This window comes from Biomphalaria glabrata, chromosome 13, assembly GCF_947242115.1.
Source record: "Biomphalaria glabrata chromosome 13, xgBioGlab47.1, whole genome shotgun sequence".
In the NCBI taxonomy this organism is placed as follows: domain Eukaryota; kingdom Metazoa; phylum Mollusca; class Gastropoda; family Planorbidae; genus Biomphalaria; species Biomphalaria glabrata.
Window position 1 is genome coordinate 7,601,940 of NC_074723.1, and position 14,677 is coordinate 7,616,616.

At 36.5% G+C, this 14,677-nt stretch overlaps 1 protein-coding gene across 4 annotated transcripts; it reads right to left on the reverse strand.

Moving 5' to 3' along the window:
• Window positions 1–394: 394 nt before the first annotated feature.
• LOC106056053 (tumor necrosis factor receptor superfamily member 16-like) lies at window positions 395–11,611 on the reverse strand. 4 transcript variants are annotated; one of them, XM_056007786.1, is made up of 4 exons: window positions 11,350–11,610; window positions 5,206–5,531; window positions 3,345–3,635; window positions 395–2,570 (listed from the first exon to the last, which is right to left on the reverse strand). In XM_056007786.1, exons 3-4 carry the CDS (start codon window positions 3,630–3,632, stop codon window positions 2,118–2,120), a joined length of 741 nt encoding a protein of 246 aa, XP_055863761.1. In that variant the 5' UTR covers window positions 3,633–3,635; window positions 5,206–5,531; window positions 11,350–11,610; the 3' UTR covers window positions 395–2,117. The 4 variants fall into 4 exon arrangements, with proteins under 4 accessions (XP_055863761.1, XP_055863763.1, XP_055863762.1 ...); XM_056007788.1 differs by lacking the exon at window positions 11,350–11,610 and adding an exon at window positions 8,683–8,815; XM_056007787.1 differs by lacking the exon at window positions 11,350–11,610 and adding an exon at window positions 5,732–5,875.
• Between the last annotated feature and the right edge of the window lie 3,066 nt (window positions 11,612–14,677).

The window sequence follows — 14,677 nt, forward strand, 5'->3', positions numbered from 1 at the left end:
ACAAAAACACAAATCTAATAAAATACTCAGAAATACATAAAAATAAAGGCACATTTCTCATTCCATATGCTAGAAAAAATGTCTACAAATGCTCCTTCTCCCTAGTGCTATTAGAGCATGGAATGAGTTGCCTGAACCAGCCAGCAGAATTTTAGTTATTGGTTAACATGCATGTCTAGATGCATAGGACGTAATTATCTTCTTTTTTTTAAGTAACGTCTGTATTATATAAAATAAGAAGATAAAACTATAACTAAAAGCAACTCTAGCAGTTTATGATGCCAAATTAGATGTTTTGATTGAGACTTCAGTTTTAATGACAACATTGAGCAAATTATTCTCAAGGGAATCGATTTAATTTTCAAATGAATAAAGCAAGGAACAAATGCAAGAATAGATATTAGGAATTCTTTATTTCAAACGCCAAAGAGAGTAACACCACAATTTTAAATCAAGAATATAATCACAAATTATGTATATAGGTTAAACCAATATTACTATTAGTGAGCGGCTTCATAATTGGTGGTTGTCGTTGTATTAATAGATACCTCGCTATGCGCAACAGGATGACTGTATGACAAGGACAAATTAATGACTGGCGTGACCATGGGGCAGAGGGCGCTGTACTCTAACCAAGTCACTGCTTATGGATCTTAGACACTGAGCGTTGAATTAACCTTTAAATGCACAAGATAATCTTATTTCAAGGTATTTCACTATTTACGTATCACTTACTCTTACAGTAGTATACTGAATATACACATCGCATGTTCATACAGTATCTGACTAAGGTTGTTGATAACTTTGGGTAAGATGAGCAGACCAAATGGCCACTCATAACAAACCATGCCGCGCCAAAGTAGATGAGACTGTTATTAATGTATTTGTAATATTACGACCGACATATGTGATTTTATTTAAATAAAGATATATTGAAAAAGAAAACATTAGTTTTCATGGTGTATGAACTAGCGAATATTTTTACAGTTAAAAAAACACACAGTGATAGAGAAAATAGAGCATTTTAAAGAAAATTTAAAATTTTTTTTTTTTTAAATAATAATAATCCATTTTTACTTTATGTACAAACAATACAGCAACTTAAAATACTTGGTTGCAATTAAAAAAATATGCGTCTTTTTTTTAAAAATCATTTCGTATCCAATCCAGATTTCCCATGGGAAAGTCCCGGCTCCCCACAATTCCTGCTACCGATGATTGTGCCATATTTTTTATTTCCATTAGAATATCAGGTGACAAGAAAATAGTGTTAACAAAAAAAAAAAAAAAAAAAGTGTGAACGCTTTTCCAGAGTGGACTGGTCTGACAAACATCAAATCCCAGACGACTTGAAACAAATGAGACTCTGGAAAGTTGTCTAATCATTTCTGAAATGGTGTCTCAGTTATCTTTCCTTTAGACTTTGGAAAATGGGAGATAATATTAATTGTAAAAAATGTGTTTTGACATTGGCTACTGATTGTGGCGACATAATTAGATTTGCTCTGTGTGTCTAAACTAATTATCTAATAATGTTTCAAGAAGGGGGAGGAGTCAATTAGGGGGGAAATGGATTCGACTTTTAAAGGCTTGGCAAGAAATGTATTTTTTCCCCTTGCTTACTTAGACTTCTGCGATGTTCAGCGCATTAAACATTAAGCTGTATCCCTGGAGATCGGTCCCTGTCAACACCTACAGCCTCCTCTTCCCAGCTGTTATCCACTGCTCTGAGTTCCACCATAAAAGTGAGGCGCCAAGTTTGACGAGGATGTCCCTTTTTGCGCTTTCCTCGTATCAGCCTGTATGTCATTGCAATTCTTTGGGTTGCGTGATTTATTCTGTCGGAGGTCATGTCCCGCAAACCTCATGCGATGCTAGGTCACAACCTCATTAAGAGGTCGAGTGCCAGTTTGGCATAGAATTTCTTTGTGACCCAATCTCTAAAACTGACTCCTACAATCCTTCTTGGCCACTTTTACTGAGCCTCATTAGGAAAGGCAGAGTTACAGGATTTGTAAATTCACATATATAAATCTATGACTAAGATTACAGAGATTACTAATTCCACTGCGTCTCGTAGTACAATACATTTATTGAAAAGCTAATACATAGTAATGTTAATGAAATACTTTAAATACAAGGACTAGAATTAAACTATTGAATGCACACACAAAATAAAACCTGTCAGTTTTCAAATCTGACGCGTCTCCCTTGACAGCGCCTACAGCCACAAACTGAGCTTGCATTGGTTCTCGCCATATAAACGACGGACTCTCTGAGGTCGTTGTGGTTGTAGTGTTTGTGGTGGTAGACGAGGAGACGGTGGTCACATTCACGCACTGGTCATCAACCACGACTGTGTCTGGGTATGCGCAGCAGATGGTGTTCTTGTAGCCGCCACACTCTCGTCCTTCGAAGTTCTTGAACATGTTCCTACCCACGCCGCACACATCGCACCGCACACAGCTAGACCTGCAGGGAATGCCGGGCTCTTCCAGACGGTAGAATCCGTCTTCGCACATAATTTTAGCATCTCTGGTTCTTGTGCATTGCTCTGCGATGATCTCATACTGTGAATAAATTAACAAGCAGGTCTGAAAGTATTTACACACAAAAAATCAAAGGTTTAGACGTCACTTTGTAGGCCTTCTGTAGTTAAAAAAAAGTAAGTACCCCACTTTCAGACCTTGCGATCTCTAGGCTCTAGGTCTATATGATTCTATGGCTGACGGTTAACAAGGGTGATATGTGGACAATACAACGACCAACCTTCTTTACTTTAACCAACTAATATCAGTTATCGCTTAAAGTTGTGTTGTCTCAGGGGTGTTAAAAAAATCCCAAAATTTAAAATCACAGTCTTTACCGAAATTTGAACCAGGGGCCCTCAGTTCTAAAGCAAGGCACTTGACCACTCAGCCACCACATCTTATATTATATTAAGGAAAAAAATATTTGAACTTTGCTCTTTTCATTGAACTCACTACAACAGTAAAATAATATATAAACAAATATTTATTATGATATATTATAAAATGAAATGTATTTATATCAAAAGAGTTTCAAAAAATAGCTAATGACCGGACTCGCATCTCAGACAAAGCCTTACAAAAGAATGGGCTCTACAAGGTGAAAAGTAATCGCTCTACGACTGAGGTCGGTCAACTAGAATGCTTAGATCTGAAGCGTACAAGACTAGATAACATTTCTATTTATTCGACCATTTCATCCATTAATGAAAAAAAAGTTTTAGATTTCCACATGATCCACCCATTCGTAATAAGTGAACAACAGAAATGGTTGACCTCTTTAAACAAAAAAGTTCATTTTTCACTGAGGCTTACCATTCCAGGTTCACTACATTTCAAGCACTTCTGGTGTGTTCGATCGCCTGCCATCTTTTTTGTCATGAAAGTGCCATCCTCACAGGTAACACAGGTATCAGACACCAGGTACTGGCCCTCCTCACAGCTTGGATAGAAGCGGTCGGCCCAGAGCTTGGCCTCTGAGTGATCTGGAACTCTAGAAGGTATCCCCGGATCACACGTCGATTTGTAACCATGGTCTGGCGAGCTAGAAGACGCTATGACAAGTTGAGAAACGAACAGAATTGCAAGATTCATACTTTCCATTCTCTGAAACAAATAATTAAAACGTGTTGAAGTGAGCTCTCTTGTTCATTATGCTATTTGGACACTGGCATTTTTGAATCAGACAAAGAAGTTAAGAAAAGATAACTCTACTACGGAACGTGTACCCGTAGAGATGTTTATATAACTAAATGATGTGCAACACATACTATTCACTCTCAAAACATTTAAAGCTTTGTCGGGATATTTTTTATTTTTTGGGTGGTGGAAGGTGTGAACTGGGACGGGATAAAAATTTACCTTTTCTTTTTCTTGAACATTCATTAGTAATTAAGAGCAACATCATAATGTGTGACATTTGATCTTGGAATCAAATCTTCTTGATCAGGGTTAGGGTTGGCTATTTAGTTGACCTTTTGGTTTTGACTATTTAATAATTATATTAAAAGTCCTCACCGCTGTAAATTTTTTTTTTATGCTACAAACAGAATCTTTTGAAAATGTGATTCTGTAGTGCTTAAAAGTGTACAAAATGAAAGTAAAATGTAAACAAAAAACCATGGTTTAATAATTCCTTTATTCTGTATACCGGATACGCCAAAAAAAAGCTAGCTATTTATAGTTTTTCCGCTATGTATAAAATTCTCTGTGGTTTTGCTGACATTGATTTGTAAGATCCGGTTCTATATTTAAAAAACAGCTTTTGAAACAATGAAATACGCATTAAGGAAGAGAAAGTGATGAGGAGAAATGTAGCGGCGATTCAATGGAACTTAAAAGAAAGTGTAGGAAGAGAGAGAGAGAGAGAGAGAGAGAGAGTTAGAGAGAGAGAGAGATTGTCAGGGGCAGGTATGGCGAGAGTGAATGTGTTATTTCATTGCTGCTATTTTGGCATTAAAGAGTTATATCCCTTTGTTTATATCCCCAGGTATTAAACGACAGTCCAGCGCGCAAACCGCACGACCAGGCAGCCAGAGAGAAAGAAAGAAGTCAGTTGTTATCATCAAGAGAACGTATGTTTGTTAGTTAGTACGGATAAACTTATTTCTTGAAGGATAAAGTTGTTCTGGATTCCTTTAGAAATATTTGCGTTATCAAATCGATCCACAGTAATCGCCCTCCCTAGTGAGCCAAGAAAGGAACCTGACAGAGGCGGAGAAGTTTTGACGGAGAAAGCGAGAGGATGAGAGAAAAGAGAGAGAGAGAGAGAGAGAGAGAGCTTTTGAAATAAATGGACGTAATTGACAATGTCAAGGACGCTATATTGAAAGATGGATGTGGCTAACTTAATACTGCCCACATAAATACACATTATTTAAATCTAGTGCTATAAATCGAAGAGCCTAGACATTTGATTCTACGATGCACAAATGCTATTTATAGGCTTTTCAAAATACAAAGCCTAACCCTAACCCTATAGTTATAGAAGCCAATAGAAGACCACAACACTGGTGCGTAGCAGGTTAGTATCTGTGCTTTCTATAACTATTGGTCTCGACTCTATACACTAGTTATTTAAAGATTTGCCTCAATTGACGAGAATTCCCCAAAGATATCAACATTCTACACAATCTCATAAAAGTAAAATGAAATTAGGAGAAAAAACATAGCTTACCGCCTCAGTCTACTGAATCCGATATATCTTCTGATATTAAAATTTCCCCCTTTTAGACCTTCACTTGCGATCTATGGGACAAATAATGTTAAGTTCATCTGTTTCTTTGGCCAACGGTTAAAGCTTCTGATGGAGTCCAAATATTAGTGTTACCTGGCTTGTTCAGGCAATGCTCAAGAATCACGCAGGATAATTTCAACTGTTATACACATGATAGCAAGGCCACTGGCCATTCTTGACCAAAGCGTGTCTCATAGAGTTATTATGATGAACCAGACGATGTGTTTCAATCCAATGTTTGTTTACTGTTGAACTGTTGACCCTAGCTAAACAGTATTGAGTTAAACCAGAAAGTAAACAGAGCAGTGTAACATTAGTTTACATTTGTTTTAATTAATGTATCTAACACAGTGATCTCAAAATCAAATATTAAGATGTAATTAGCAGAAAAAGTAAACGATAGCTTTTATAGAATATAAAACAAAATACGAAAATAATCAGCACAGAATCGACTGTGTGACCCCACGTAATGCTCTTGGCTTTACAAAAAAATCATTTCAAATAAAAAAAAAAAATAGAGTTATCAAGTTTTTTCAAAGCTACATAAGACTATAGTTTAGTACCACACAGCATTACATCTACATGTCGACTATATGCAATAGAATATTTGAAAAGATCAATACAGAAGTAGACCATGGAACCAAAGAAAGTTATCTGGAAAAAATAATGTTTCCAATGTTTCCAGATATGGCATGCCTGACATGAGTCAGTGCTAGGACTCGATACGAGCTACACCCGGAATATATCTAGTCTATAATTATACATTGTAAGAAAATAAATTATGTGCACTATTATAATTCAACCTTTATCGCTTTTTAATTACGATGAGGTTTCTCAAAGCATGCACAACTAATGTCCTCAGGGTGCCAGAGATATAGGACACACAGTAGCGTAGCAAAGTAAATAGGGATCCGGGTTCAAGAATATGATGGTCCCATTGTTTGGGTGTAACAAAAACCGAATCAATTCACCGGTAACGTCAGTAACATTAACGACGTTGCATTTAAACGCAGGTGCTAGCTGAAACGTTATGGCCGTTTGACAAGGTCCTCAGGGCTCGCTCAGACCTCTTCAGAGAACAATACCAGGAAAAAAAGGAGAGGCAGAAAAAGAAAGCGATGGGAAGACAACATAAAAGAATGGACGGGTCTGGTATTGAGAGAGATTGTATCAAAGACATTGAAAGAGGAATGGAGAAAGATGGTTGACAGATCATGTGTGGTGTCCGAGAGATAGGTGAAGGGAAGGACTAACTTTTACAATTTTATTTTAATGTTATTTTACATCCTATAAATTATCTTCTTTAAACAACTAATATTTGATATAAACAATTAATACTTAATATAAATCAGATACATTTAAATTCTTATAGTTATTGTTAATCTTTTTTTTTTATCAAAGGGTGCCTAAAAGTCATGGGCCCGAGCGAAATAAACCCCTTCGCAACATGGTAGCGACGACACTGGGGGGCCTATTTCATTGGTTATTTTTTGAAGATACATAGTCTTAGATTGACATAAGATGACTGTTCCTCAATATATAGTGTCAATGTCAAGGTTGTTTAAATAGTATAAACAATATGTTGACATTTCCAGAAACAACAGTAAATTTCCGATACTAAGGTTTGTCTTCTAGTCCGACGATAAGGAGGAGTGTAGTATTTCATCTGACTATACAGTACTTGCTGTGGTCTACATATTTTGCCACATCCAGCGCAGGCATAAACCTTGCCTGTCGGGGTCGACTTTCTGACACAAGGAACTTTTCGCCAGGCTTATCAGTGATGCCCCAAAACTAAGGTCCGCGGGTATTATCCGGCCTTTGAGACCAAGCTATCCGGCCTCTTGAAAGTTCTGTCCACAGTGCCTAATGAAGCTGCAGAGACAGTTCCTTTTGACTCATCCGTTTGGTGAGCTGATGCAGTCCGTGACCCGTGAATGTGACCCGTGACCTATGACCCGCGGGACTGAAACATGTTTGTCATCACTGAACTAAAAAAACAACAACAGTATACCTTTGAAACTTTTATGTTTTTCTTTTAAAGAAAAGAGACGTCAGACAAAAATCAAGAATCAAAACATCATAATTAGGACATGTAAATATAGCGACAGTACAGGAAAGACGTTGTTTTGTTATTTGATGTATAGCATCGCTTTCAACGACAATGACCAAACACGTTATTATGGTAACCAAGTAATCGATGTTGAGACTTTTAGAGGCTTACAGTACATGGTCTTGCACTTTTACCGCTCCCATGGTGACACGTAGGTTCAAGAACAACAAGCTTATAACTCTAAATTTAACACATCATTAAATAACTGATAACCGCAAGTTATCACACAGTGGCGGCATCGGGGGGTGGCGGGTGGGGCAAACGCCACATGCTCCACGTCTTAGGGGTGCCCCGTGATAAAGAGAATCTTTTGCCATCGTACAAATATTTGTGGCCCTGGTATGACACCGCGCCTCTGAACCTCATTTTAGCACCAAATGTTTTTTTTTTACAAAATTATATTTGCATTTCATTTTATTGTGTCGTTAAAAATGGCTCACAAAGAAGACTTTTCTGCTGGGTTCAAAACCAGGTAAAAGAAGGAGAGACAGACAGAAAAAGTGTTGGAAGGAAAACATCAAAGAACGGACAGGTTTTTCTGTGGAAAAGGCTCTAATACTGGCAAAAGAGAGGAATGGAGAGATACGGTCGACAGATCAAGTGTAGTGCCCCAACTTTCCAATAGACAAAGGGACAGGAGAATGTGACATTGCAACATTGCAGAGTATAGATGTTAACACTGAATACTGTGGCTGTGAATAGCGATAGAAAGATATACAGTCATGAAGTCTGCTTAAAAAAATCCTTTATTTATTATAGTAATTATAGGCGTTATTTCTTGACATCAGTAGTAAGTGTACATGCGATAATATTTTTGTTTAAGTTGCTATATAGGCCAAAGTAGAAAATTGACCGTCGTCAATAAATGTCGAGTCTAAGTTCAATGGATCTAAGTAGGTCTATTCTTTCTAGGTTTTTTTTTACACTTCTTGAGATTTTGCTGAGTGTCACAGATGCCATTATAGATTTATTTGTATATTTCACATTTAAAAGCTTGTGTGTAAATAGAAATATAAACCCTTGACTGAGCCTCAGGAATTACCCCACAAATCTAGATCCCTGACAGCGCCTCAGGTTTTACCCGAGACGTAATTACGATGTTGCAAATCTATTGGTTGATTTGAAAATAAATAAAGACATTTTTTAAAAAAGAGTTAGCGCCAGAGAATTGACGAGAGTAGAAAGAGGGGAGTCGATAAAAGAATTTCATAGTAGACAGTCGCGTTTTCTAAGAGCTCTGACTTAAAGCCTTTGTAATATTTTTGTGCTTGTTGATCTGTAACTTGTACATAAGCTGTACTTACGTTTTATATTTAAATAAAGTTCCAGAGTTGTGTTTTAACAAAGAATCTTTTATTGTGAATCCTAGATCGTCATTTATTCAACTATTTTAATTCAAGTAAAATCCCCGGCACCACGACACACATCGTGACACTGAGCTAAGAGCTATTAATAGATTCAATATTTGTTTCACACAAATCAGGTCACGAGATGTATGTAGACTAATTATAGACATACTTTTAAATAAAATACAGCATCGGTTTCACTGTTGTAGATAGTAACAACTGATAAAGCTGGATAAATTATATCCAGTAAATAAAATATCTAGTCTAGATCTCTAACGGATCTAACAGTCTGGTAATATTCAACGCGGAAAAATTAGTTGGTTTCTGTCCTAGCTTGTTTCTCTTTTCTTTGAAACAGACCATAGCGTTTGGACTAGCGAAATCCAGGGTCGGATTTACGACAGTACACGAATGCGGCTTCCCATGGTCTCTTCTCACACTTACAGGAAGTCATCCACATTTAAGAAATATATAATTTATAAATATGCATATTAAATATAAGGAAATAAGTAAAATTAAAAGTACTTTTTTTTTAGTCTCAAATATCGCATGCTTTTAGACAAAGACTAAGACTGCTTCATTGATCCTTAAGGGAATTTGCTGTGATTACAAGGACTCTTTTCTCATATAAAGACAACACAACAGAAAAATACACATAAATACAACAGACACAACATAAAAACATAGCTCAATATCACTATTAGAAACTGCATTTATATTAAAGCCTCCACTAAACTCTTGCACAGAGCCCCTACCTAATCATATCCGGAACTGACAATCCTTTTAGAAATGCCTCTAATAAACTCTTGCCCAGAGCCCCTACCTAATCATATCCGGCACTGGCACAACCCTTTTAGCAAAGCCTCTAATAAACTCGTACCTTCGTGGAAACTTCTGGGTGGGTGGGAAAAACATGAACACGGTTCTCGAAAACGGCTCTCACGATTTTCCTAGAAATTTGACAGTTGATGTTTAAAGTTGGGAAAAGAATTACTAACTCGTTGGCTACACTTGGAAAACTCTAGTTTGACCGTTATAGTTTTTGAATGTATAAAAAGAAATACATTTAATTTTGGCTAGAGAACGAGAAAATGTTTATATTAAACGGACCATATATCTTCGGGTAGTTCCGCATTCATTCAAGAGTTGAATAAATTAATGTTCAGGAAAAGTTTGCGCATCGTCTTCTAAGTCTTGATCATTGGACTATTAGAAAGTCTAGTTGGCCTACATTTATGGTTCGATTCTTTCTCGGGAGTGGGGTGGGGGGGGTGGGGGTAAAATAGGGCTGGTAAAAAAATGTTTAATTTTTATGAATCTAACATTCATTAGTTATTAAGTGAAAAGTAATCGTTTTAAATGTTGTATAAAGGAGATATTGTTTTTTTCTTTAAAGTATTTTATATACTTATTCTACCTTGACTTCAGAACTGGATCCTCAGTTCGTTATTTTAGCGTCACCTCTCTTCACCACAAGAAACCTTCTCTTGTCGTGGTCACATGTCTTCAAAACAAGAAACCTTCTCTTGTCGTAAACACCTGTCTTCACCACTAGAAACCTTCTCTTGTAGTCAACTCTCTTAACCACAAGAAATCTTCTCTTGTCGTGGACACCTCTCTTCACCACTAGAAACCTTCTCTTGTCGTGGTCACATGTCTTCACCACTAGAAACTTTCTCTTGTCATGGTCACCTGTCTTCACCACTAGAAACCTTTTCTTGTCGTGGTCACATGTCTTCACCACTAGAAACCTTCTCGTGTCGTGGTCACATGTCTTCACCACTAGAAACCTTCTCTTGTCGTGGTCACCTCTCTTCACCACAAGAAACCTTCTCGTGTCGTGGTCACTTTTCAAAAAATTCCTTGTTTTGTGTCCCTGGCATAGAAACATTGCAATGATTCCATAGCTCCCAGGGACTCCCATATCACGTGACATTGTTAGCAAATGATGTCTCCTTTCTTTCATTTCAAAAACTAAGCCCACATTATCGTCATGTAAGAAAATCGTATTCCGTGACCCGACAGATTCGGTTGGCCATTAACCAGATATTGAATCTAAGTTTTGATGAAAGGATATTGATCTAAAGAGATTGAATTCATATTGATATTTCAATCATAAAAAAAATTGCTGAGTTCTGAAAATATGTAATGTGTGGCTAAGTGGAACAAGACGCTTGGTTGCCTATTAAGAGAGCTTGAATTCAAATTACGAGCTGAATTATCTTTTTTTTTTGTTTTGCTAAGGGATTAGGCTATAGCGTAGTGAGCAGACGACAGCATGAAAGATGCCGTATGCAAAAGTAATTTCAAAAAAAAATTCTTTTGTTTTAAGCTTGAAAGTAAAAATGTAGTAAATGTATTGAAAGCCAAAGATCAAACGGATTGCAGTCACATTTACTTGTAAACTTAGAGCCAGCTGTGACCTACATATTTCGCTACATATTACGAAAATAAAGCTGTTGTCTGCTGGACATCTTTTTTGCATTGTTTCCAACGATATTTAAATAATTAATGAGCTTTAAACCACTAATATATACTGTAGAAGCAGACATATTAACATTGAAGTCTTTTTTCTAAAGTAACAAAAAAAGGGGCAGAAATTTAGACAATTCTGGTAACACTTACCACGCACAAGCAGACACTATCGTGAACAACTTTTTCCCCTAATTTTATGTAAACTTATTAAAATTGCATTCAGTTTATATGTCAAGTAGGCCGACACCAAATAATTTCATGTCAACAAACACATACTTTTGTTGATACCAACATTTTAATCTATCTGAAAGAATAAATCAGTCAAAATGTTCATAGCTTTTAAATATACTTTTTCATATCCTGTATTACAAAAGATAAATGAATGTAGGTCATATATAGTCTTCCATAGAGGCGTAGACTTCAACTAGATTAAGGCCTATATTATTTATAATTCTTGGAAATATATAGACATGTTTACGATCAGGTAATTTCCTGAAGTAACCTAGTTTTGCATGTGCAAGCTTGCAGATTATAGATCTAGCGAAACTGTTCTAGATATCTTAGGGCTCAGGGTGGGAGAACCGAGAATCAGATAAAGGAAAGTTCACCCGTCTGTGTCAACGAGAGTTTACCTTGGAGTCATGGAGCTATCACAACGATCAACTTTTAAAACTCTTTTTTTAACCAATGCCAAGGGCTTATTTTGTCGTTTAACTATTTTTCTATTCTGTTGCATTTTACGTCTCGAGGTACGATCTTTTCCATTTTGAAACCTGTCATGTGACTAAAGAGGCCAATCCTAAATTCACATCGGCTGGTTCTTCTTCTTCTTCTAGCCAGCGTTTAGCTGCTGAGCTGTCAGCTCTTTTGCAGACTGTGCCAAGTAAAAATAGTGTGCTGGTAACAGCATTGATTTTCTGGCAACATTCTCTTCTCATGACTTCTTTGTTGATTCTTTTATCTGGCCACCTTATTTTAAGTGTCCGTCTTGAGCGTCGGAGATGGAAGTTACTCGGCTTTCTTTCCTGCCTAGTGTAGGTGAATCATCTTTCACTACGGTACATCAGAGTGCTCAATACACAGGTCTATTTGGCATATATTAATTAGCCATAGTGTGAATTCGTGATGGAACACACCTAATTATCCTTCTACAGCGTTTTACTAATCATTGAACTGCCATGTATCTATAGATTTTTAGGGCATTCATACTGATAAAAAATGAAAATGGCTAGATGAAATCTTTAGTTTATCATGTTATTGTAATATAAGCTTAAACTTGTTCAGACGTCAGTATTAAGCCTTCAGGTCAATATATCATTTATTGAAGAGAAAAAAATAATGAAACAGTTATTAAAATCACCTTCCAGAAAAGTATATGTGGTACTTTCTAGAAACAGTTGTTTGTCTAAAGGCTTTCAAATGATGGGTCAAACATGTCTGGATAACGTAATAGAAAGAAAAACACCAACTTACCGACTATCATGTATTTATATATTATATTTATATACATTAGAAACTTTTTTTTTTGTCTCGGTTGGAATATAAAAGTAGAAAATGTATTAAGGGACACAACCCTGAATACAAGATACTTCCAAAGTCGCTTAAATTTTTTTGGGGTTAATGCCCTTGTAACCTCACGCCCACCCGTCAAAAACAAAATATGGTTAAAGGTTACACCATGGTTACACTCAAATGATTATTGTGACTATTTCACTCAATAACTCCACTTTAAACAACAACATTATTTAAAGTAGACATATTTGCATGTATTATTTGACGTGGCAATGTAGAAGCTCTTATAAATGACTACTCAATTACAATATGTTAAAAACATTTTTATTTTATTATTATTTCATATACAGCTAACTGGTAATTAAATAAAAAAAATGCGTGTACTCATTTACAATAATTACATAACCGGGATTAAAGTCCGCAAAAAATATCACAAGATAACTACATCAACAATTCTGTAAGAAAACAGAAACATTTTCACATAATTATAACTAGATCTAGATTAATGATTCCGAAACTACGACCAAAGGCGGACTTAAGGGTGGCGAGGGGGGCAACCGCCCCAGGCCAGCGATATGAGATTCACTTGTGTCTGAATCATTAGCAACATTGATTAAATGTCACAGAATCAATATTAGAGAACTGGGGAATACAACTTAAGAGCAAAACAATTACAATGCAGTAAGTACTGTAGTCAAAGGGCTAATAGTACAGTACCTACGTGAGGTACTATGTTTTGTAACAATAAATAAGGCCTACAGCATTAGATGTTACACGAGCCAGTAAGTGTGATGTGGTACAATATATAGAGACTATCCATACGGCTCCCGGGCCCAAGTATGACACTCGCCCGGGGCCCTGCTTACTGTAAAGTCCGCCTCTGCTACGACCCACAGGTTTGATCGCGGTGCGGAACTGTCCAGCCTTCGAAGTTTCTACCTACTGAACACAATGAAGTAGAGAATCGATTCCATCGAACACTTCGATTCTTTGCAGTCACATGACCCATGCATCGTAAATTATTTGTCCCGCAGACAAATTTGGTATCTTTTATCTAGATGTTTAGACTTAAAAAAAAATTAACATAGTTCAAGGATTTTACAGTTAAAAAGTCTTATACATGTACAACGGGAGGCAACTCTACAACTTGTGGCTGTTGGTGTATGTTTCAAATCTCATTTATGGCCGCTATTTATTTCCCATTCGTTTTAAAATTAAGTTTTGAAGTCCTACTAGTCTAATGTTTCCTTCATTTTGACCTTACTTTGTGCTTTAATTGGAAGAGCTTGAAACATTGGTTTCTGCAGTGCTAATAAGTGCTCAATAATTAGCACATTCCCTTATTTAAAAGAGACACAGCTAACCAGCACTTTATTTATCTCTTACACCGGATACGCCAAAATGCTTGCAATCATAAACTTTTTCCGACTTGTTTGAAAATCTCTAATAATTTCATATTTTCTTATGTCCCCTTGTCTAATTCCGAAAGGAAGGTGAGACTCTAATTCTTTATGGGGATAGAAAGCTTTGGCGCCAAGCGTTTTCCGGCCTTCTAAGTTTCAGAAATTCTTTCTCCTGGACGTCTACAACGACTGTCTCTCGTGGTAAAAAGCGAACGTCAATAGGTTAAAGTGTTTTCTTGCAATTAGAGCGCACTTTTCATCCTAGCAAAAGAAAAAAAAAGAGGCAACACTGGCCACTACTGCAAGAACCTTTCGAGGTACATAGTACTACATACAGTGCTATTCCCTTCTGACATAAGAAAGTCCAGAAGAATCGAATTAACGGAAACTTTTTGTAATTTCATCTATTTAAAAAGTTTTGAGGCGATATTGTTTGTTGCAGACGCCTCCCGCGAAAACATTATACAAGATCGACATCTCTTACTTAAATATTATAAACATTGGTGATAATATCATTTTACTTGGTTAATATTCAAGCATGGGCTGATAACTACAATAAATAT